The following is a 25126-nucleotide window of genomic DNA, read 5'->3' on the forward strand; positions in this document are numbered from 1 at the left end:
GTTGTTAGCAAACCCCTGGGGGTTATTTTTTGACTGTTGTAGCTCTGGTGGTCACAATGGCAACCGGATTCATACATGGCCACTAAGTCAATTGACATGAATCATTTATGTCATATATGGCATTATTAGGTTGGAGAAGATAGAAAAAAAGATTACATGGTCTTTGCTTGCCACACAGCAGACCAACGGCTCCACACCCTGCCACTAAATTCTCCTTTCTTTGCCTCAGTATTTTTTCCCTGAGAGTTTCACAAACATACTGAAATGGCAGCCTGTTCTAATTTACTGGTCTTTTTCCTCTTCTACTCCATTTTTAATTTGCTCTTATGTGAGTCTGATCAATTTTTGAGTTTGTTAGAGAGGACTAAAATTAACAGTGATCATGGTGATGTGATTAAGTACAGAAACAGCCAGTCTAAAGTGAAAAACAAATGTAAAAATTTAGAGTAATATATCTGTAGTGTTTTTTACATTGAATATGTACTAAGACATACCTACAGGTAGGGAGGTATGACTTGCAGAACATTTTAAATACACAAAACCACTGTTTAGACTGTAGAAGACTGTTCTTCTGTCAAGTAAACTGAAGGATCAGTAATCCTGGAAACACAGATGACTTCTAGTCTTTGGTTCCACTGGAAATGATATTACATGCTTAAGGAGTAAAGTTAATCAGTGCTTAATGAGATTCCTTAAATGCTTTTCAATCTGACTTGGGATTCTCAGTATAAGAGGAGATGGAAGAACAGCTGCAAGGACTACAATCCTGTTCACAGAGTTATGCCAGAAATTAGTCAGAAGTCACATCCACTTGCAAGGTTGTATGCTTGCTAAGGACATTATTCTACTCCCCTTCGGAGTACTTGTGACCCTTTGGAGTACTTACAAATAAGATGATAATGCAAGAGATACCTGTTACCATACTGGAAAACAGTACCATAAACACACTAATCAGAGACTTATTCCTAGTCAACTTCCTGCAGGGGCAGTGATGGGAAACAAAATGGAAAAGCAACCCAAGTTACTGAGCTCCTTAGATGAAAAATGGCTTAACCGGTCACCTGGGGATGCCCCCAGCAAATGAAATTCCCGGCTGATCCAGAGCTGCCCCCGTGTCTTTGCAGCAGTGAGACAGTACGGCCAAAAAACTCCTGAACTTCACCCATCACTGCTTGGCTTTGTTCTGTCATCTCTGTAGTGTGTTACCTTTGCCTTTTGTACAGGGCCCCATGTAGTCACTGCACAGTTGGACTCATTGACTTTTACCTTTGTGGTAACAATGGCTAAATAAGAAATGAAAGTTAATTTGTAACAGAGCAGAAAACATACAAGTATATTTTCAAAGCAGCTTAGTAATCAGCATGCAAATATCTGTTGATAAATCAACAGAATTTAATTGGATTTTCTAAGTAGTATTGATTTTGAAAATCAGTCACAGCAGGTACGTAATTAGAATTTTGAGTTAGGAGACATAAATGATTATTTACTGGTATTATGTAACAGGTGGATGAATAATTTATTAGAATGCCCCGATTACCTCATAACTGTATACTTTCTGACACTTAGCCTTCCTTGTTTATAACATTAAATCTATCAAAATGGCAAACCCAGAAAACTCCAAAGTACCAGCCCGTAACAGACCTAAACAGCGTACTAACAGCCATGCGGCTTCCTTCAAAACAGGACCTGAGCAATGCTGGCTCAGCGTTTCTGTAGTTTTCACTGAATATGGTCCACAACTTGTTTCAGAAATGGAAGATTTTTTACAATGTCACTGGAAACACACAAGAGTAAGAAGTAGTGGTATTTATTATTGAAAGGTACATTTACTCACATCTCTCCTTGGAAAGGTGCCCAGCAGCTTGTACTCCTCCCAAGGATATCCCTTGGAAGCCACAAAATCAAAGACAACCTGCAGCTTGCTGCTGGCCAGGAAACGTCGCTCAAAGAATTCTCCGCTGGGTGTCCGAATACGCAGTTTACTGACAGACTCTGTGCTCTCCTCTTTTGGTTCAGGAGGCAAAGATTGCTCAAGAGAAAGCCTGATAGCCTGAAGAAGGAAAAATAACTATTTAGGTTGCAATGCTAGCACAGATGATGACAGAAAGCTTTTTTTTTTTTCTTCTAGAACTTCAAGGTGTGCCACAGTACTCCACAGCCATAGCTGTGCTTTATATCTCAATGACAAAATCATTTTTATTCATTCCTTAATAACAGCCCACCAGACAACTAATTAAAATAAATCCTTCTTTATAACACATATTATTAGGTCTACAGTTAATGCACGATGGGGAAAGTAATTTAATCATTTGGCAGAAAGCCTTGGAAAAAATTTGAATGAGAGAATAATTGTCAAGTGGCCAATTGCTTCCTTAAAGGGTATAAATTAAAAGGCAGTAAAAATATTTCTTTAAATGCATTTATCAAATTGCCTTCCTCTTGCACAGAGTAATTGACCATTTGCAGCAAAGACAAGACCCTTAGTGGCAGTTCAGAGTAAAAAGAAATATATGTGGAGATTTACTATAACAAACCAGAATGCTGTTAAAAGATGTAGTTAAAAATATCACAAAGGTACATTAGATACACAGAGTACATATAAAAGTAGGAATGGTCAAAGAAGAAAACTGGGAGAACAGAAATGGGAGCTTTAAGATTTAAAGCAAGGAATTATTATGATTTGCAGGAAGATGGTTCCAAGCTTAGGTGTGCACATTTTCTGCGACAGCTTGCACGATGAAATCAGTCCCAAAACTGCAATGACATTACACATCCAAAAATGTGTACGATTGTCTTCCTGCTAATATTGTGTATCCTACTGATTCACGATCTTAGGGGCAGGAACCAAGTCCGCATTTTCTGTCCTCTGCCTCTGGGAGCTACTACAACAGTAATACTTTGATCATATTTTTTTTTTTTTTTTTAAATGATGCCTAATATGAAGACAGCTGAACAAGATGGGCTTCATATTCGAGGGTCCTGAGTGCTGTCGGTACTCATGGACGGGCACTGGCACCTATTAAAAATTAGATCATACTTAGAAAGCAGCCTTGTTATGGTATCACCTCACTTAAGGCAGCAGCTAATGAGAATGCTGAGGAATGGAAGAAGCAGCATGATCATACGGCCTCCCCCAAAATATACCTACAAGACAGTTTTTCAAACTGAAGAGGCAGTCAGGCACGGATTTACCCCAATTTCCAAGGAACGGTCAAGATACACAGTTGCTATTTGTGCCTTTGAACCCCCCCCCAAGGTCATTTAGTAACAGAAACTGATGGAGGGTGATTACATTAAAGAGAAAGGACTGGGCAGAAGGAAGATGACAAAGGCTTTTAAACAGGCTACTTCTTACACACGAACCTCTAAGCAAATTATATCTCAGTATAAATATTTATACATAGAACTTGAGTTCATTTTTGCTCATCTACTATGAGATTATATTTTAAATAGATTCTATTTTAATTTTCTCTCTATTCTCAACCACCTGCTTACTATCTTTCTGTTTTGACATTTCCCCACACAGTATAACAACAGATGCTACATTATTTACTGAACCCAATCAATTATATTATAGAAAAATAAACAACAGTAGCTCATTAGAGCTCTTTTCTTTGTGCAAAGAGTGCGTCGCTCCCCAAAGTAACTATTCTCCAAGGCTTAAAAATAAAATGGCAATTTACAATGGATATTCTGTACCAGCAAACCAAGCCAGAAAACAATGATGTGATGGATCACATTAAAAACTCTTGAACCTGAACAAGCAATTCCAGTGTGTTGATAAAAAGATGTTCAGTATGTGAATAGCTCAATAGTCAGATTTTAAATATACAAACTGAACGTAAAGTCACTTCTGTAAGTAAACACTGTTGCAGAACAATTCAGTATAAGTAATCTGTATACTTGAAAATGGGGAGTGTTAGTAAACATTATTGTTAAAATCCCTTTTGTTCTACTGCGCAAACAGATCCTATTCTTTTCATTACTGCACTCTACATTAAAACAGGGAAGCCCAGCTATATTTTGATAACATGGACCAGTAAGAAAACAATTTCCAGAAGGCCAAGGTATCAGAAAAGGTTCAGGAGCAGATATAGTAAAGCAGAAGTAATTATTGTTTCTATGCATGCAAAATTACTTAAAGAAAAAGATATTCTTACTTGATTCTGAGTGTGAGCTGATGGCTTAACGGTCTGTTACTGCTACAGCACTGATTTACGTTCCATTGCTATTAACCTCACAGAATTGCCATCTTACAATTATTGACACAATTCTCACAGTCTGGTTTTGTACACTGCTCCTTCAGTTGTGTTTTAGCTTCCTTCCTCGGCTTACGTTAACAACAGGAGCTAAATATGTCATCAGATACTGCAGGATAAGAAAGATGCGAACTGCATCTTTCCCAAACCATTCAATACTGCTGGTCAAACTGAGTTTAGTATTTACAACAGCAGTACCGTTTAAAAGGTTCTTGAGTGCTTAAATGGTTCAGTTTTTTTAATGCAATTATCTTGGTCAAAAAAAAAAAAAAAATCGCAAATGCATTGCTCATAAGTTTGTTTATTGGATTTATCTCAGGGAATAATAAATGTGTTCATAGCCAACTTTTTTGCAGTTGTATAATTCGTTCTTTTCATATATCAGCAAAGTACACAAGACTGAAATGTCAAGTATACTTTTAAGTCACGTATCGGGGGGGATACGCAAGGCTGTGATTTCTCAAGATTCCATGAGTTCCAAGGACTTTAACTAAGTGAAGAATTACATGAGAATATAATTCCAAATTTCCAATCTCCATAAGTAAGAGTCAAAGCAAAGAAGTTACATTAGGTCCACCAAAAATATTGGAACCCTGATCCTTTATATAAATGAATAAATACTTCCAATATTTATATTTCATTTACATTTGATATCATAGTGGAAACATACTCAGCAAACATATATTCACTAGGGATGTGGATATAGTTTTGTATTCATTAGCCACTTGCTCACAGAATCTTATAGGCCTAGAAGTCTAAGGACAACAACTGTGATTTTAATCAAGATATTTATATTTGAGTATCAGTTTTATTTTGAAAATTTTATCCAAGGGTTTCAAAGTCCTTTTTCTAGTATCAGCTGTGTCTCACAGCAGGTCTGTAAGGACTTATATTTCAAGAACTTTACAGAACAGATGGAAATATTTTAATGATACCTGTCCTTTGAAATGTGATGGGACTTCAGGGACAGAGTCAGGGCTGTACCCCAGCATTTTCACCACATTTTCTATTTGCCAGGAGGTGAAAAAGAGGAAGTCACTAATACAAGTATATTCGTGTACATGATGCTTTATGTACTTGTCTAAGTATCTACATAGACAGGCAGCTGGGACAGGAGCTAGCCTAGATCCTGAAAGGGGCTGCAGGAGCCACCTCTGAGAGGCACTGGGACCCTCAGAATCTACAAAATTAAGAGAATCTACAAAATAACAGAGTTCAAGGAACAGCACTCTTTACAGCACATGATTTCTATTTTCTTGTATAGGCCTAGAGATGTAAAGTGTTCATTTAAACACAATCTTCATTCTGTGGAAGATTCTGTAGAAGATTGTGTAAAAATTTAAAAATGTACCATTAATCCAATTTTCTAGATTTTAGATTTTCTTTTCTTCATTTTTTTTTTTTTTTAAGTGTTGTGTCCCCTAAATTAAATATGGCAACTTGTTTGATCAGAACTACTGCTAGGCTTTGTGCTACTTCCTAGAAGAAATGAAAGGGCTTCACAGTATTGTATTTTTAAAAGGAGTGCCTGCAGAAAAAAAGGTTAGAGGTTCCCAATGATTCCACCATTTATGGAACTCATTTCATGAACCTCCTGTTAGCAGGTCTATCCATACCTGGCTGTAATTGAGACCAAAATGATGTAAATGTGACCCAGATGCTAGAACAGAAAAGCTATTAAAAGAGTGGATGAAAATGATTTAGCTGCACTGTTTTATATATATGTGGTAAGAAATTAATTGAAAACCAGGTTGATGTTCATATAAAAAGTATACTTTGAAGTTTCTATGTGTATTGAATGAAAATTGCAGTGTCCATAAAGCTTCCAAAATGAATCCAAAAAGCTGTCAGAAAAGGTAAAACATCCCACCTCACGTTCTTCCTCCTGTTCTTTCCGAATTTGTTCCAAGCGAAACTGCTCTGCCATTTCTCTCTCTTGCGCTTCCCTCTAATAAACACAAACAGCAATCACACATGTATCACCTCGCTTTCCACAGAACTTCTCAACTTTTCTGTAGAAATTACTATAAGAAATAGGATATTTATTAAGTGATCTTTTCCTGTCATTCCTTCCCCAACTTCTATTATTAAGTGGGGCCAGGACTGCTTTAGCAAGAAGATGCAGTCAAGTCTACTCCCGGTGACTGTACCCAGTGCCATTTTACAACCCCTGAGGGCAGTAACGACTCCTGCAGCAGCCATCTCATCTGAAACAGAAGGACCAAAGGCAGACAGTCCTCTGCGCCAGAGATTCCACCCGCTGTGGAGAGGTTCCCAGCCCGACATTCACGCCATCACTTCACGCCGCACAGACCTTCGCTCGGTCAGCCTCCAGCGAGATGCGGTACGCTTCATCCTGCTCTCTCTTCACATTTTCTCTGGCTTCACGTTCATCCTAAAGAAAGAAAAAGAAAAAGAAAAGAGACAAGAAAACAAAAAATATCAGCAAATAGTGAACCAGTGGATCTGTATCTTTCTGTTCACCAGCACTCTTTAACCCCAGTGACTTCAAAGTATTGGACTGCCTTACTCACCTGACTCCTGCTAGGGGCAATGAGTTCAGAAAAGCCTCAAGGGCGGCCTTGGCTTTAAAAATTATGACTTGAAAAATTACGACTTACCTACAGCTCTGTTTCGATTACCATGTAAGGGATTTGGCCGGCAGGCTGGATCTGGCACCAAGGCTCTCTGCCCTGCCATCTTTGCTGGGGCCATGGCCGGCGCAGACCCTGGGAGGGTGCAGCCTCCTCCCATGCCTGCCACGTGGGGAGGGGGTCACCGGGGGTGTGGGTGGGCTGGTGCCGTGGAGGATTGCGCTCCTGCAGCCGACAGTTTGGATGGTCACGTAATAGGGAAGAACAGACCATGATTTAGAGGATGAGGCTGGATTTTAATTTGCTCTCTGCTCAGACTGGTGACAGGTAATGGCGTGTCCTGCCGGAGAAGGGCTGCTCCCAGGGCCTTCCTTGGGAAAAGCACCCTCAGCAGGCTCAGCAGGGTCTGTCCGGGGTCATCACTATGAAGTGTCATCCAGCGGCCTCAATTCACAGTATGGAATGTTATACAAAGATGGGAAAGTAGCAAGTCCTGCTCGGAAGCATCTCAAATGGACAGATGCAGGCAGACAAGAAACTTGAGGTTATCATGCCAACTTCAAACCAGCAAACCTAGCAGAGTGTTTTATTAATGACCACAGCACAAAGAAATAAAGGTTTACTAACAATAGGCAAAGAACAAAGCGAGGCATCATCCACGCGGTGGAGGATCAAGAAGTGGGTATCCCCAAAAGCTGGAACAGCACTGGGGTGATGTCTGAGAAAGCCAAGTGTATAATCAATAGCATCCTACTCTGCCTCGGGAGCCAGAGACAGCTGCTGCTCCCCTGTGCTTACTCCTCTCACATCTAATAATCTGCCCAAGAGAGCCCTGCAGAGGCTGCACTGGTCCCTACAAAAACCAGTAAGATTTAGCTGAGAGACTGCTGGTAGGTCACCCGTAGCTACCAGTAACATAGCACTTGCACTGGGGTAATCTGTCCCCTGTATTTCATAGAAATTGGAAGCTACTAGCTGTTGCTTCTTTAAGAATTACGTTTATTTTCCCATTCATCTGCAAGGTTTATTCCACATAAAGGAATAATTTTTGCAACGTGATCAGTCTCCTCCCCAGTACTTCACTATTCGGCAAAAACTCATTTTTAAGTGGGAGGAGCACAGGTTAACTGTTATTATCATGTCATGCAAACATGCCAAGATGTTCCTCAGACAAAACTAACACATTAGTGGTTAAAAAGCTCTGCAGTAGCATGCAACCACAAGAAGAAAGGACAAATTGCAGGAAACAGTACACAACCTCCAGTTGGAAAGTAACAAGATCTTTTTAGAGGAAATTCTTCTTCCTTATAGAAACAGGACCCAAGATTATTCTACAATCAGTGTGTCCTAAATTTCATTCACAGAAGATAGCGAAACCATCACTTTGTTCACAAGTGCAAGTAATTCTTACAAAACGTAAAAAGAACAATAACCGCGGAATAACCTCTTCCCCTTCCTGGCTTCCTTGGACCTTGATAAGCTTTGTGTGCCATGCTCACGGAACATCTTCATAACTTAACTCAAACCTGACAGCAGAAACTGTCTACATTAATAGCCCATTTCTGAGAAGACGAGGTGTTGAAATAATTAAACAGCCTGATTTTTACATTATCCAAAAATGAGGAAAGCTTCTTGAATACACAGAGGTTTTCCCAACTCTTTTCATAAATGGAGAGTTGCAGTAAAGGAAAAAATGTTGTACCGTCTATGCTGAGACTTCCCGCAAGCATACAGTAAATTTATTTTAGAATGGTGAGAACGAAAACTCTCTTCCTAAATTATCTTACTATAGGAAGATGACTTCAGGTAATCTGTGAGAGGACAAGCATTAAAAACAATATTCATAATTATTTCAGAGATAACTTATTTAACTTTCATGGTTTGCAACTTCATATACCACACCTAACTTCACACACTAATTGGATTTCAAAGGCCGCAGAAGTCCACTAATGCTCGAAAGCTGAAACACCAGATGCAACTATTTAACTACAGGCTCTTTTCTTCAAAGATTGCTAGCAATTAATATACAGTTACTTTAGTTTACAAAAACAACTCCATTCCAAACCAAAACCAACCCTCAAAAAGTAAAAATTAAAAATTTATAAACATAGTTAAAACTCACTTAAAAACGATATACTAACCAGAGTTATAAGAAATTGAGTACTGGCTTTTATTTTACAATTTACAAACTGTCTAGGAACCCCCAGGAAGTTGTTAGAAGCTACTTGTGATGAGCATAGGATTCATTTACCTACAGAGAGCGTCACTGAAGAATTTTTGAAATAGGATTAAATTATATAATTCAGTGATAACTGCAAAGAATACCGACGCTATACATTCTACAACTAGAATTGAAACATGAATTCCAGGCATTTAAGAAAAAAAAATATTTCCTCCCTATTCATCACAGTTATCATCATCCTAAAAGTGGATTATGAAAAAGATGTCAGGAATGTGAAGAATTACTACGCATGACTGCCTGGTCCTCACGGAAATATGTGAGCCACATCTAACGTAAATGACCATGCCACTGAGCTTTATACCGCATTGAAACAATACTGTTCTTACTGAAACAGACCTTAAAAACAAATCTGGCACCCACATTTCTTTAGGTAAGAAGCAGATGTAACCCTATGAAATGTCTTTTTGCACCTACTTCTGCGTTTTGTTGATTTTGCTCACACTCGACAGGAACCGCCTCCTCTATGGAGATTATGGCAAAATTGTAATATTCTCTGATTCAGAGTTACACTTAGACAAATTTTAAACGTTAGATAAAGCAGTTCTCCTTTTTGTAATGCAGTTTGTTATTTTAGTCATCTTTTCCTCTAGAGAAACCATGGAAAGTATGAGGATGACTCAAGTTCACCAGAAGGCAACAAAAGAAAATTCATAATAGGGACAGGAAAAGCAGAAGAAAATATTTTGAAGAGAATCTTGCACTGTACTAACAAAGAGCAAATGAAGAAAAATAGCACAGTCATACCACTAATCATTAATTAAAATTAATTAATTAATAAAAAAAATTCTCCATCAACAAAATTTGAGGTAGCTGACAACTTTCCTGTTAAAGCCTACAGAAACCACAGCATCGACTGAACATCAGTAAGCGCATCTCCGCAAGGCTTTTGCAACGAAGGCAAGGTTGCCAAACTTTTCAAGAAACCAAGAACAGACAACAGCTTATCCCGGGTCACTTCAAAAGCCTTTATCAGAAGCAGGGGTTACATGGCATTTCGGAATTCCACAGCAGCGACTGATCAGTGGTGTGAAACCCCATCCACATCCAAGGGGTTTTGGCATGAGATGGAGACAACTCTCCTTTGCTCCTTAAGGGAGGAAGTCACAGGTCTCTGCTTTCCAGTTTTGACAACGCAACAAGAGGGGGGGCATTGTTTAATTGAAAACTGATACTTTATTATCCACAGAATATATTCTTCAGCCATGGATTTCTTTGCTATCATACATATTACAGATTCAAAGTCATAACAAAAATAGCAAACACTTTTATTCATGAAGTAGTTACAACTAACCAGATGAAACCTCCTCTTAAGTAGTATCCAGAGCTACAAGACTAAGAAAAACTTCCATGTAAGGTTAAGAAGAAATTTCATGTCACTCTCTCCAATAATTATTCCCTAAACCATTTGTTGAAGTTACCCCCAAAAGCAGCTAATAGCAGGCATTTTCAGAGGCAGGATGATGGAAAAGAGGGATTCCTGGCTGCATTTAGGACAGCAACGCCCCCTTCTCCTGCATATTCTACAGGGGAAAAAAAAATACACAATACATTTGACTATTTGGTGAGATCTTTTGCTGGACAAGTCAGCACTGACCCTTCTAGACTTTTTTTATTTATTGTTGTTGTTTAGGAAGGTAGGATTTAATGATTTTGCTCCAGGAATCAGCTTTGCACCTCATTTGTCTCAGGGAGATGTGTTATACTTTATTAACTATTGCTGTTTGGGATCAGTTTTACTGTAAAATAAAACTGGATGAAACAGAAGTTCAGCAGGTAACCACGAGCAGAAAACATTTCTCAGAACATCAGTGAGTAAATGGCTGTTATAAGATGGGGGAGGGGGAAGGGAGAGGGAAGAAAAAAGCACATGTATTTACAAATGCTGAATGCTTATCTGAAAGACAGTTCATTTAACTGAACCACTCCTGAAATTAAAATCTGCAAATGCTTCAGGCTATTCATGGGAGCGTTAAAGAGAAACACCCCTTTGTCCAAACAAACCAGTGCAAGACAGGCATTAATTTGACTCACCAAGATGACAGACTTGCACGTTGTATAACTTAAACATACATGATGGGGAGTATATGGAAGGAAAAACTACACAGAATGTGTTAGGCATATGAGAACGATGAAGATGAAGCACACGAACACTCCTCCAGTGGCAGAACCACAGATGGGGAGGCAGGACGGGGCAGGGCAAGGAGGCAGAACAAGGCAGAACCACTGGAGGGATCATGCCTGCCTGTATCGAAGGCTGAGAGTCCAGTTCCAGATACTGATTTTTGGGAAATACCTCAAGTGACAAGAAAAAAACCAAACCCCAAACCTTCAAGAAGCAGTCTTGCAGTGACTTTCCATGGGGAATGAGCCAGCCAGTTCTGCTACAACACCTAACCAACTGGGCTGTACAGCAGGGAAAGCTGCTGTTTATTAAAAGAAACTAAGGCAATATTCAGCGACCAAGGCCATCAACACGTGTAGCCAAAAAGCCGCATGAACTAAAGATATTTTAATTTTATTTTCTTTCTTTCCTCTGTCATTACCTTGCATCTTGTCAAAGTTCAAAATATGCCATAAACTCTTGAAAGTGGCACTTGTATCTGCTGGCGCATCTGTGCAGTGAAGTGCACAATGGGAAACCTATCGTTTGGGGTGCTATCATATTACAAATACAAAATTGGAAAATTTAATCAAATACATTTTGATTACTGTAGTTTAATTAGTTATAACTAGTAATAATTAGTAAATGTGCTAATTGGATTTTTTTGGAGGGGTTAAATCACAATCTTTGTTAGGTGGCTGTCATCACCATAAGGCTTATGCGCTTTGGATTTTAATGAATTTCATGTATTTATTCTCATAACCTCTTGTCGTGCAAGTACCATATACTATGATACACATGGCAGTGTTAGCTGGAACACAGATTATCAAAGGTATACGGATGGCTAATTTCTACTGATTTTAACGTGAGCTTCAGTGAAAACGGCAATTGCAGGGGTCTCCTGCACAGCTGATGGAAGCGCTTAGCCCATCCTCTACCTGCAAAGCGTAACTGCAGCTGAGGAGTGGAGAAAAGCAACTGATCTGAAGGAGGAAAAGATGAGCAGCCCACAGATTAGGAGAATGTCCTAGGACCAATCCTCTTTAGCTTCTTTTGTGGCTGTGGGAAATATCTTTGGAAGAAAAAAGAGAAAAAGTGTTGGAAGCTAAATCTGTTAAATTATCATATAAAAAAAAAAAAAAAGAAGGAAACCCCTTACATTTGACAGCAGTGAGGCAGAAGAGGAAGAAAAGGTGGTGATACCAGGCTTCTTACTACAAAGTTATGAAAATAACACTTGGTCAGCAAAGCCCCATCTACCACAAGAGAGCTGGGATGGACATGCAAACATACTTTCACAAAGAGCTGTGGCAGGGTAAAGGAAGTGAATTTATGTTGCTGTTTGGGAGGTTTTGTTTTCTTTTACATAATTTTTAGAATTTCCATCCAGATATTGGTCAGGAAGGACCTACATTTTCCTCACAATGCAGCAGTAACTAGGAAGAAGAGATGTCACCTAAGATCAGACAGCAAATGTGGTGACTCCACAGGCTTACATTTTTCTATAGCTTATCTTCAGAGTCTGTTTACAACAGTTTTTCCAGTTTAAAAATTAAGTATACCTCTCTCACACTAAAGAACAGTGTGTCAGCAGATACAGTTTAAAGTGAAGGCCTTAATTGGTATTTGTAAAAATAAGAAGGTTTTTGAATCAACTGTAGGTATTACAATTCCACCTTCAAGTCTAATCCAAGAGCAGGAGCGCTAGTGTTGCGTAACGACAAAAATAAACACGATGAGAGACCTACTGTTACTTAAATGTGGACAAGTTGGACCAGCTGTGTAACAGTCAATGCTTCTACAGTAATAAATGTTGACAGCAAAAATAAAAAGAATGCATTACTGAGACATCATCAAATAAGCCCTGTCATTACATGGAAACTCCACCCTGTATAAGCTTGTCAAAAAGTGTTACTGTAATCCTTTGAGAAGCCTCCTCCTCGGGCGATGGAGAAAAAATGTTTAGGATCGGCCCAGAACAGGTGTGTTGGGCTGTAATGCCAGGATTTAATCACGTATCTCTTCACATTAATCTCACAAAGGAACTAACTTGGATCTACTGAGGCCCATCATGCCACGCTGGGATGATTATTTAACTATGCAATTGAAGCAAGCTAGCTAACAAGGCGTTTATAAGTGGACATTCCAGGGCATATGATATTTTACAATTATTATTTGTTTTCTTAAGACTAGCACCAGGCATTGACACTTAAGAGGAACTGACACTACGCGCTCTTTTCAGTCAGGCCCCCCCAAAAAATCTCAGTTCACACCTCAATCCACGGTGGCAGGGGCCGGTTGTCCCTGCTCTGAGATACCCTCTTTTGCTTACAGGAGAGACTCCGTAGACTCCTTGTTTCCTCTTTGCAAAGATGCCCAACCCTGCTGCCTGAGCAGTAGTTGAGGCATCAACATTTGTAGTGCGGGCCAGAGGAGCAAACATTGTTAGACAAGTATGTCCATCAGATGTATGAAATCATTAGTGTAGCCTTGGAGTAATTCTGCACACAGAGCCTGAGGCTGGACTTCATAGCCTAGACCTGGCTGCACTGACCAGGGTGCCTGTAGCCTGGCCAACTGGCCTTGCCGCTGTTGGTGCCACCAAACCCATCGTTTAATTATCCACTGGCCACTTCTCATCAGAAGTGCCACGTGAGCACAATGTCAGCACACTGCTGATTGTAATTTATTATCTGTGGCTTGTTACTATGGCAATTTAAGTAACAAATGCATAAAAACGGACAGCACAACAGCCAGACCACGTATCTAGAATGGCATGTCAACAGTGCAGCCCAAAAGGGGCAGGAGATTTCCAAAATGTCACCTGGTCAACACAGCTGACAGGCAGCAAGCAGAAGGCCCAGTGGTTCATGATCGATCCAGAAGCCTTGGAGGGGCAGGGGAAAGAACAGGACAGCAGACCGATCTCCCTTTAAGAAAGTTTGGGAGAGAAAATAGGTGCCTACATTACAGAGACCACTGTACCTCAGGACAGGTACGCTGGATTACTATGAGTACACATACGCATCGCAATGTTTTTAAGGTATTTCTTCGGAGAGTATGTAAGAAAAAGCTTAATGAAACACACAATTCTAAAAATTAAATCAAATTGATGGTTAAATGGTGGTATTTTAGTGCTCGACATTCTAGAAATATGCCCCAAATTTGCCTGATTAAACTTTATGAGGTTATACCAGTAAATTTTACTAATACATGGATACAAAAGCACAGGATTTTGCTAGCTGGACTATTACCACCAGCTAATGAAGTGACTCACTTCTCTCAGGTGAGATAAGTTGGTGATGTTGTTCTGAGCATCCTGCCTACACCATCAGTCGATGACCAGTGACAGGGAGCTGACAGTAAAGCGACACCCTAAGCTGGCTGTAGCTGTTCAGGCAAGCACCTGTACCATTAGCTAGCAGTGGTAACAGTCATCCTGCACCGAAATAACCATCAGAGGGCACTGCAAAACATGCTGTCTAAACAGAATTATGCAACAGCTGTGTTGGAAGCTTTCATGTGCATGCAAGTTAAAAATGCAAAGTGGAGAAGTTCAGCTGCATAAACTAACAGCATGAAAGCATTAATGAGTCAGTTACAAGTGTTTCCAGCTCTCTCTCTCACACACTTCTGTTTACAGCAAAGCTATATAGATGACTTATCTTTTTAAGACAACAGAATTTTCTGCCTTTTTTTTTTTTTGTCTTGTGGTTTTATGATGACTTATTGTTGCTATTAAGAAAACAGTAACAGAAACCGGATTCTGTATCCTGTTTGCTATTGTAATATTTGGGAAAAAATTGCACCAACAGCAGTAAGATATGAAAAAAGAAAAGGTGTTGATGTATGAACACTTGAAGTTGTCAAGTACCAGACTGACAAGAAAGCTACATGTTACGTAGCAAACCACAAAAAGGCAGCATTTTTTTTTCAGACTAAAGCCCTCTATTGAGTACAGACTGCTTGTCAAATACTTCCTCTCTGGAACAGTAATTGCATAAAGTGAAGTTATTTTTTTTGTTTTTAAACTTCCTGCTTCAAATGCAAAAGTGTCCAAGATAACCTTTTTGGTGTGCTTGTATCAAGTGGAGCCAAGGTATAGAGTAAATACCTTATTTCTGTATAGAACCCATAGTGTCTGGAAATCTGCCCCCAACGTTTAAGAAATTTTCCATTAGTTTTCTGAATGCCAAAGTGTGTTAGAAAGAACTTCTGTGGGGAAGAAATGTCACCAGTGCTCTCAGTGACAGAAAAACAAAAGGAAATGCGAGAAAGGTCTACAGAAGACTTGGACACAGATAAATTTTAGAGGAATGTATAAAAATTATGTTTCCATTCTCCCTATATAGGTAGAGCACTTGGAGTAAAAAGTCAGGAGACATCTGTATGACTATCATGGGGACACACGTTACTGGACTGTCACTGTTCTCAGCCACCCAGTGAAGGACTGGCAGCAGCTCGGAATGCAGAAGGCAGTTCCCGGTTCTGCAGTCATGGCCTCAAAGCTACCGCGTCTTCTTTTTCTTTAAGCTTTGTTTCCCTTACACCCAGATGTTTCTCAGTTGCAAACCCACTTGGTTTTATCCTCTTGGGGCAGGTCTATCACTATCTTACCTGCCCCCACCTTCTTCTCTCCTAAATATTGATATCCCCTGCTCTGGAAAATTGTTCTGGTCTCCTGTTGCTCTCTCTATTCCAATCCCATCACTCCTAGTTCCTTTTCCTGCCTCTTATTTCCTCTTCTCTGTCTGCCTTTATATGTCTGTCTTTCCTTCTGTTTTCTTCCTTTCTATCAGCTTCTACAGTTTTCGGTTCTGAACCTTTCTTGGAACTCATCTGTGATGTGAATTTTACCTTCTTATTAAAGCATTAAAAAAACCCATACCCAACATATTCCTGTTAAAATGCAATAAAAAAATGCAACTATATTGTGCCTTGGATTTTTGTTTTCTACCTATGACTTGGAGCTGGTCATTGAGAAAAAAAAGCTGATTGTTGTTTCCTTGTATGGGCATATTAAGCTCTATAATACCACTGTAAATGTAAACAACTACTCATGACTAATATTAAGAAAAAGGAAACAAACTGAAAATGACAAGACCAATAGGAAGAGGGTTGTGTTTTTTTGAGAGGCCCAAAAAATACACAAACAAGACTTTAACATTTTTGATTTCTGATGATGGAAGACACACTAAAACACATCAATACCCAGCTCATTGGCTAAAGAAAACTCTGGTTAATTTTGCATCCCCAGTGATTTGCGGAAGCCCGTAGGTATCTGCAGTAACTTTCAGTGCTCACCTCATCCTTTATGTCCTCCTGCTGCTGGGCACTGAAGATCTCCATTGCAGCCATCAGCCTCATCATTAGCTCATCCACTGTTGTGTTACCTAGCAACAAAGGAAGAGAGCTGTACTTCATATCATTAAAGTTATTAAACAAAAAAAGAAAAAAAGAAGTCATTTTAGAATTAATCCATAAGAAATAGCCAGACCAAAAAAAAAAAAAAAAAAAAAAAGAGGAAAAAAAAAAGTAGAAAATGCAAGTATCTGAGAAGAATGCTTTTACTTTGCCTTTTTGTTGAAAATGCTTTTACAAAGAAACGTTGATCACAGGCTAAGATTTTAAGTGGTTCAAATCTGAACAATTGCTTTTGTGTTTGCATAGAATAACTCTATTTTTTTTTTTTTTTAATCGCTCATGTTGAAGGAAAGTAATGTATCTGGGGTTCCCTGACATGAAACTGATATTACAGTTTTAGAATGTCCAGGTTTAATCAGGGAGACTGATGCAATTGCTCAGTCAGGTAACAAATGGTAGGATGTTGGCAGCACCATCTAAGTGCGTTGGTTTAAGTAAAAAACAATACACTGATCTAATGCATTTGCGCACATGCAATTTTATTCAGATATAACTAGTGGTAAAATTTCAAATATTATAATTTATTCTCTTCAGGGTATTTACTTCTGATAAAACTTGTAGAGCTGATAATAGCAGAAAAGTCCTCTGTGTATATATCAAGAAATACAGCACACGTATAGGAAAATAGATACTTCCTCACATTTTTCTACCAGTGTGCCTCCAGCTTTCAGTAAGACTGAATGATTAGTTTAATTTCCTGCGAAGATGCACTCAGTCTTTGGTTTAGCTTTCTAAACTAAAGACTAGACTACCCATTAGAGTCACTTGTCACAGTAGTTAAAAGGTCTTAGGCCATGAGAAATGGTCAAAACCCATAAACAATATCTCCCAGCCTAAACAGCCTTTGGACCCTAGTAGAACAATATCAACAAGAGCTAGATTTATACTGGCGATGCTGATCAATATTTTAAAAGGAGTAAACTAACCAGAAGCCACAGTACCACTAAAGAACACAAAACTGTCCCCATAGTTTTCAACCCCAGCAAAAAATAAAAATCAAAAGCGAACTCAGTCTGCATTTCAATAAACGTCACTAGGACTTAAGTTTCTATATGGTTGTATCTCTTCTGTAAACATGCCTTCTCACCCAGCCCTGAAAGGCCCTCATTGTTCCCATTTCTAGCATTTGCTACCTTGGCAGAAAATGTTATCCCGCATGCTACAACACGCATGGCTTCAGAGACTACCATTCATTTGAGGGCATATTGTTAGAAGATGCCAGTGTCCCAGTTCATGGGAAAATAACAAGCACAGCTGTAAGGCTGCAAGAGATGATTGCTTTAGTTTAGTTCAAAAGACTGCAGAAAACTGACAAATAATTAAAACTTAATGAATCTAATGAAATAATTTGGACTATTTTAGAATGCAAAGCTGCATTGCATTATGACTTTGAGTCACTAAGTTGCTAAAGCAGTTAAGTAATTTAAGCCCATAAACACCACTGACTTCAGCGTGATAACACAGGTGCTGTACTAAGCTGCAGAGTTATAAACCCAAGATATTTATAAGATTACTTGTATGAAATAAGTTTTATAAGTGACAGAAGTACCACAAATTAGTGTTATGCTGTACCTTGCTCGAAGGAGACAAAATCCATGCAAAATTAACAACTTTGTCTATAGGAAGAAGCACTCCAGATCCCTCAAGAAAATGATGAATCCCATATTAATCCCATGCAGAAAGGAACAGTAATGCTGTCTGCAGAAGGCAGTATTTCCTGAGGCTGAATTTCCTCAGGAAAATAAGATTAGAATAAACATCGCTAGATACAAGCCATAAATAAATGAGGACACAGTGTCACGAAGGCAAACTTGTGGAGAAAGCAGAAGAAATGAGAGGCAGCCATTCTTTGATGTATTTTAATTTGAAGAGTTACTGAGAACAGCAGACAAGGGGCATCACTCCACATCTAAGTCATCTTGGCTGTCAGCGAAATCAGGAATGGTTATGCCAGAAAGAACTCCTCATTGTAAGCCAGAAAGCTTCATTTATGTGAGATTATATTAGTGACTTAAATTCTGAGCCGGTTTGGGATCTCAACACTGCAGGCAGGTCTGAAAAAGCAACTCTTGTTCAAGTATTAACGCACTACATGCAGCAGGAGTCCACATATTAACAAGGAGCTACATGCAAAGAGCCAAATGGATTCCGGCACTACACAAAAAGTGCAGCCAAAATCTTTTGGAAATCAGGGATATATCTGAATATAAATTTGGAAAACAAAGTGTACCTCCTTATTTAGGAAATTTGGCTTCTACTTTAAAAAAAAAAGAAAAACAAACTATGATTCTACTACAGTCATGGCAACTTCAATCTCTAATACCACATTAATTAATACATTTATGAATAGCGCTATTTATACTGTGGCAACTGAAAGTGTCTTTTGTGCAATAAATTCACATTCTGAACACCTTAAAAAAGAAATGGCTAGTGAAGATGCCTTCTAACCGTTTCAATACTCGTGCAAGAAATACTTCTAATATAATACGAGAACTGTACCTTGTATTACATTCAATACTTCGTTAGATGATCGTTTTCCCATAATAATAAGGAAAAGTGGAAACTGGTCTGTCTTCTGAGTTCGAATTGTTTGGGCTACAACACTCCCGAAGTGTCTAGTGCACATTGTCAGAAACCTATGTGGGGGGGAAAGAAAAAGTTAACATTGTAGACATGTTTTTGAAGTTAGTTCTTATAAATAATTATGTTAAATTCAGCAGTTTACTTGAGTGTTATCTACTGTTTAACATCGAGGCTTCTGCATTCAATTATCTTTATCCCTTTTTATGATTAAATTATGAGAATATTTACAAACATGATAGATCCCAGATTATCTAAATTAAAACAATTAATAACTGGTTGAGACAGTGATTTATTTGATGTTGAATTCCATTTCCTGCTACACTATTCTGCAGGCGTTAATTCAAAACTAACCCTCCCTAAATAATCACACTATATCAATTGTTAGAAACTTCTAAAGAGAAACTAAGTAAGGCCATAATCTAGTAATTCAACAAAGTATAAAAATAGTGTAATTTCATACAAAAGCATAACTTTGTAATGAAAGATCAAGAAATTGTTTTCATCAGTCATAGAATTAAAATGTGGTACTTCAGAATTGTATTTTCTTTTGTACTAGTGACCTGCCAGTGACATACTTAGCAGTATGGTCTAAAAAACAATAATTCTAAGCTTTTGGCCAAAAAAAGCTCTTGGATATTAGCATACAGAAGTCTAGCATTAGTATTCTTAACACGATCTTGAATAAATGAAAAAACTGATAAAGCTTTTCTCTTCCATTAGAGGACTGTTTGAAATTAGCATTTCTTTCAAGAGAAAAGGGTAGCTTATGATATGTTTTCAGATCTGATGGTAAAAAGTAAATGTCATAATAATAATGAATTATGAAAGACCAAATGCAAATATAGAATGCTTTAATAAGATCCAATTTAATAAAGTCTGTAAAAATAATGGACTTTTAATAACACGGGTCACAAAAGGCAAAACAGTGGAAATTCTGAGGACTAGCCACTGGTACAGGCTTATTAATTCTTAATTACGTTCATGAAAGGCAACTTAAATCATGTGTTTTCTTATGCCTTATGATAATATTTTAGGTAACAACTACTCTGAAATGTATGCTCTAACTGAAGAGCAAAGTCCTGTTGTCACATGCATTAGAAGCCAAATCTATTTGAAAAGACAAACTGCATTAAAATGTCAAGCGCTCCAAGTAATTTCTTCCCAAAGATACCAAAAAGATTCAAAATTGCCATTTAAAAAAAAATCAATATATATTGTATCTAATAAAATTGCTAAAAATTGATTAGCTTGATGAGTACAACATTGGGCTTGTTAGAGGCATCTGGAGTACAAAAAACCTTCAGAGACAATTTGTAGTGTAACTATGGCCATCGCTGGGTGGAAGGCAATGAGCAAGGGTAGCTAGCGAGTACTTCAAAGACACAAACATTACTACTGGCAAATACCTTTCCTTGCCTCCTTGATTCTCTGTCTTTTGCAATTCAGAATGATCATACACAAAGGCAATGTAAAAAGTACCAAAAAGAGACTGCTATATTGGAAATAGGTACATAGAGGCATACCATTTAGTAAAGATAAAATAAAACATCCATAAAGTCTGGACATAAAAACTCTTAAGCTAAATAATGTTTTTTGATGTTTGCTTTGCAAGGTGGGAACACCTAAGTGAAATCTTGGCCTCACAGAAGTCAGCTGTGATCTTCTATGGCAAAATGACTTACGTGAGTTCAAGGTTTCACTCCTGGAAGTAATACAGTGGACAATTGAACTGAATTCCTGAAACCTGTGTATTAAAAGTGTTTAGCAGTCTTCAACACACCACAGAAGAAAAGTACTCAAATGGCAAGGGAAACAAAATGTTTAACTGAAGGTGAAAAAGTGCTGTTGAGAATAATGCTAGAAGGAACAAAACTGAAGACACTATTCCAATATTAATTGTACCAGTCTTAGGTTTTTGGGTTTGGTTTTTTTTTTAAATCAATTCTGTATTTAGTTAACCCATAATTCAGTCTCAAAATACACTTTTATAGCAATAGGTTTTGTATGCAGAGAATTCTAAATGAAATAGGTATTTCAGTATATTAAAAAATTTCCCAAATAACTTTTTTCCAGGAGATGAGTTTTTATATGTGTAACTTCTGGCTAACTAAATAGAACCTAACAGGTTAAGATACCTCAAGGCGGTCTGTAATCAAGGCTGGGAACAGGTTTTGGCTCCCTGGCTTCAGAAGATGGCATGTCGGGCCAGGCTGTTGTAAGGGTACACGTACTTTCCTGGCTGAGCAACAGCAGAGCAGATGCCAGATGCTAACAGCTCCCGCCACAGTGGCATGGTTTTCTTTCTTGGAGCCCCTTTGTACAGCTACCGGTGCACCCACCCTACTCTTTTCGAATCACCTCCCCTCTTCTGCTGCTGTCACAACCTGCTCAGCTTGCAGGGGCAGCAGCCAGCTCGCTCACGTAGCAGTTGCAAGAGCAGCTTGTGCCAATTCTGACCTGACTGCCACAGACTTGCCACTGCTGCCATCAGGCAGCCTTTGTCTTTGCTGGGGGAGGCACGTGAAACTTCTCCCCAGCACTTCCAACTCTGAATAACGAATGTCCAGATTACAAATCTGTCTAGTGCACTAAAGGGCAAGTTCTCTTCCATACAGACCAAATGCTGCTCTCAAACCTATGGATAAAATGTATTAAAATAAATATATAAACTTGCATAGGATTTCAGCATGGGCAGCTGCGAGGAGGATGATGGGGGATGAATGGCCAGTTGGTGGTTACCAATGTATATCTTCAGAGCAGAGCAAATACGCACAAGAAACTCCTCTCACCAATGTGATCCACCAAAACAGATCCTGCCCTTTGGAACCATGTAAAGCTCCACTTGTCTGTTGAACTAAAATGTAGTAAAGACAACAAAAATGCGAAGGTAGGGAAACGATGCAACACCGAACAAAGACAGCAGTGGCGATCGCCAACACCTGCACTGCGTAACGCCTGTTCACTAGTGATTACTCACTCACACGTGCTCTTCACCAGGTCAGTGGTAAGTGCTCAGCAATCACTTGTAACGTGTCTCTTCTTTCCATTTTACTAGACGGGCAGGAACTGCGTTTTCATTCATGATCCCTGTTCGGTTTTTTTCATGCCTTTTAATAGATTTTGCAACTACTTAACTAATTTTGCATTTTTTCCCCCCTTTTATGCCTTTACTGATTCTGTATTTGCAGACCTCTTTAATTTCTTCCACATTCATATTCAGGGAAAAAAAAATAAATAAATCTCCTCTGTGCTATTTACTGTCAGAAGTATGTGAGTAGGACCAACACAACTTGGTGCAATAACCAGTATCTTACTGTGTACACCACTAACAAGGGATTTTCTTACTTTCATCTAAACAGAATTGTGCCAGATCTCTCAGTGGCATCTCCAGAGCTGCCAAGGGAACTGCCTGTGGAGTGCATCAAAGAGCCAGATGTCCCTCTGGGGAGAACTGTTTTCCACAACATGCTGGATTACTGTGATCTCCAACCAGAAGTGGAAATAGAGGAATGGTGCCAGAAAAGGAGGGAAAATGGCACTCTACTAGTCCTTTTCTTTTTAGATTACAAAAATATTCAAGGAGGGGGAAGTATGAGAAAGGCAAAAAAGCATTTTATGAAGGAAAAATCCATCAAAAATATTTTGAAAGTTACAAGAATGAAGTTCATCAAAAAAAGTAACAGTTTTGGCAGACATTCCTTCTTTCATGACTCGCTAGCAATGAAACCAGCTGCTATTAAAACTACAGAATAAACACAGACACTGACCATGGCTTAACCCCGCCCCCCCCCAAATTACAAACTTATCTTAATTTTTTTAATGTAGAAAGAATAGTTATTAATTCTTAGACATAATTCACTCTCTACTTAAAAGAAACACACAGGAAAAATTATTCTGGTGAAATGAAGATGTTAATCTGGGGGGGTTGCTGGTCAGTGCACAGCAGTTATCCCTCCACGTGCACTCGTGAAGAGTTATCATGTTTGTAGCACGTTAGTCTCCCAGAGAAGAATGTTATCATGCTCTACCAGCTGGTATGTGACACATTATATTAAAATACACTTCTGGCATAACTTGTGTAATTTTACCACAAAATGCATTTTATTTAATATTATTTTAAAATAAGCTTAAAAATCTACTAAAAAAAGTTTAAAATATTACTGAGTCTCAGAACCAAAGGGAATACTTATTACAACTTAAGCCTGTGGTCTACCATGCTCCTGATCTTAAATATGCTACGGAGGACTTTGTAAATGCTGGGGTTTAGCAATAATATATTTTTGTGAGAACGTGCAGCTTTTTATTTTTAAACAACAAAACTGGCCTCCTCTGGCCAAAGTGCTGATCATCAAAAGTGTTGATCTCTGAGCTCAATAGGTTTTGATCTCTGGAAAGCTGTTATCTGTATGATACCTATTTACACCACACCCCCAAATTAATCTGTCTCTCAAGACATAATGAATAAAATAAAACCATCAAGCAGTCATGGCATAGTATAGTTGCAGAATGAGCAACTAAACCGAAAATCCCAATTGTAGCTCTTTTTCATTAATCAAACCTGCAGGAGGAAACTAATGCAAAGCAAACTGCATAATGGTACATTGCAGCGTACTCCTGGAATGTGCAAAGAGGGACACCTGATGCTACATTTTGCATGGGTTTTGTATGTTCAAACCAAAACTAAAAGCTCTCTTTTGCTTTTGGTTTTCTTAAACTTTCCCCAGCACCTTAAGGTTAATTAATAATAAATAATTGTATTAGCAAATCTGTCTAGTGCACTAAAGGGCAAGTTCTCTTCCATACAGACCAAATGCTGCTCTCAAACCTATGGATAAAATGTATTAAAATAAACATAAAAACTTGCATAGGATTTCAGATCAAATTTTCCTTATTTTCCATACCAATTAAGTAACAGATCTGGTTACTTGTTACACTGCTACTTATATAAATATTCCTGTAGTTACTTTTAATTTTCACATGCTGGTAGAAAAGCTTTGGAAAAAGTTCTAAAATGAGGCCCTTTGGCACATGGTACCCCCTACACTTCTTGCAAAGGACTTTTTAACAGAACAGCTGCACTGGAGACATTTTTTGCTCTATCATCTCAGCCTGAAGTCCTGCTCAAAAGGTAGCAGCAGGACAAAAATCTGATAACTTCTTCTAAAAACCTGTTCCCTTTCAGTTTAAACTGGTGTTCAGTCCACAATGGGGATGATTTTGAGCCAAAACTGTGATTTATTTATGGCCAGGTACTTCCCGAGGCCAACCTTACTTTAAGAAACTTTAAAACTTCAGAAATGGGTATGAAAAAAGCATAACTTCTTTCCTGAGCACAAAGAAAACAATGATTAATATTAAATATGCAAGATTCCTCATTATTTTTAATAATTATTATATACTGTGCAAAGTCAACACAGGACTCATTAAAATGTTAATGTAAAAATAACATTTTTGTATAAGGTATTTACATTTTTATAAAAAGTAAAAGCTGAAATGGTACCTTGAAATATGCTTGGTATCCATCACCTCCATAATAACGAGTTATTGTCTTACCCATATTAGTAGGGTCATAACCGTTGACTCTAACATGAGGGGGCGATGAGCAACAGATACAAGGCATGGTTTAAAGATATATAAAGCAGCCTGAACCAAATGGTGTGGAGATCCTCTTTAGTATCCATATGCTAAATATCCAGGTATTCAAACATAAAAAGCATGATTTTATCTGCTTTTTCTTTATGCAAGAGTAAAGCCTAGATAAGTGGGTTATCTATCTCTTCATAAAATGTGGCAGATCTAATTTCATCCTGCAAGGTTAAAACAGATTAGGCAAGTACTTTATAACCCTGTTTAGTCTAAACCACATCCCTCTAGAAACTCATTAATCCATCCTTTCAGATACCACTGCACAGTGGATAAAATA

The 25126-nt window shown here is 38.4% G+C and overlaps 1 protein-coding gene across 1 annotated transcript in view; it reads right to left on the minus strand.

Annotated features, from left to right (window-relative positions):
• The window catches only part of FAF1 (Fas associated factor 1), a 171369-nt gene that overhangs the window by 14714 nt on the left and 131529 nt on the right, over positions 1-25126 (minus strand). Inside the window, exons 14-18 of the mRNA XM_040611322.1 lie at positions 19120-19256; positions 16501-16589; positions 6574-6654; positions 6130-6207; positions 1835-2050 (exon numbers count right to left, since the gene is read on the minus strand). Coding sequence (XP_040467256.1) covers positions 1835-2050; positions 6130-6207; positions 6574-6654; positions 16501-16589; positions 19120-19256 — 601 coding nt within the window. The remainder of the gene's footprint in view (positions 1-1834; positions 2051-6129; positions 6208-6573; positions 6655-16500; positions 16590-19119; positions 19257-25126) is intronic.

This window comes from Falco naumanni, chromosome 11, assembly GCF_017639655.2.
Source record: "Falco naumanni isolate bFalNau1 chromosome 11, bFalNau1.pat, whole genome shotgun sequence".
Classification (NCBI taxonomy): Eukaryota; Metazoa; Chordata; class Aves; order Falconiformes; family Falconidae; genus Falco; species Falco naumanni.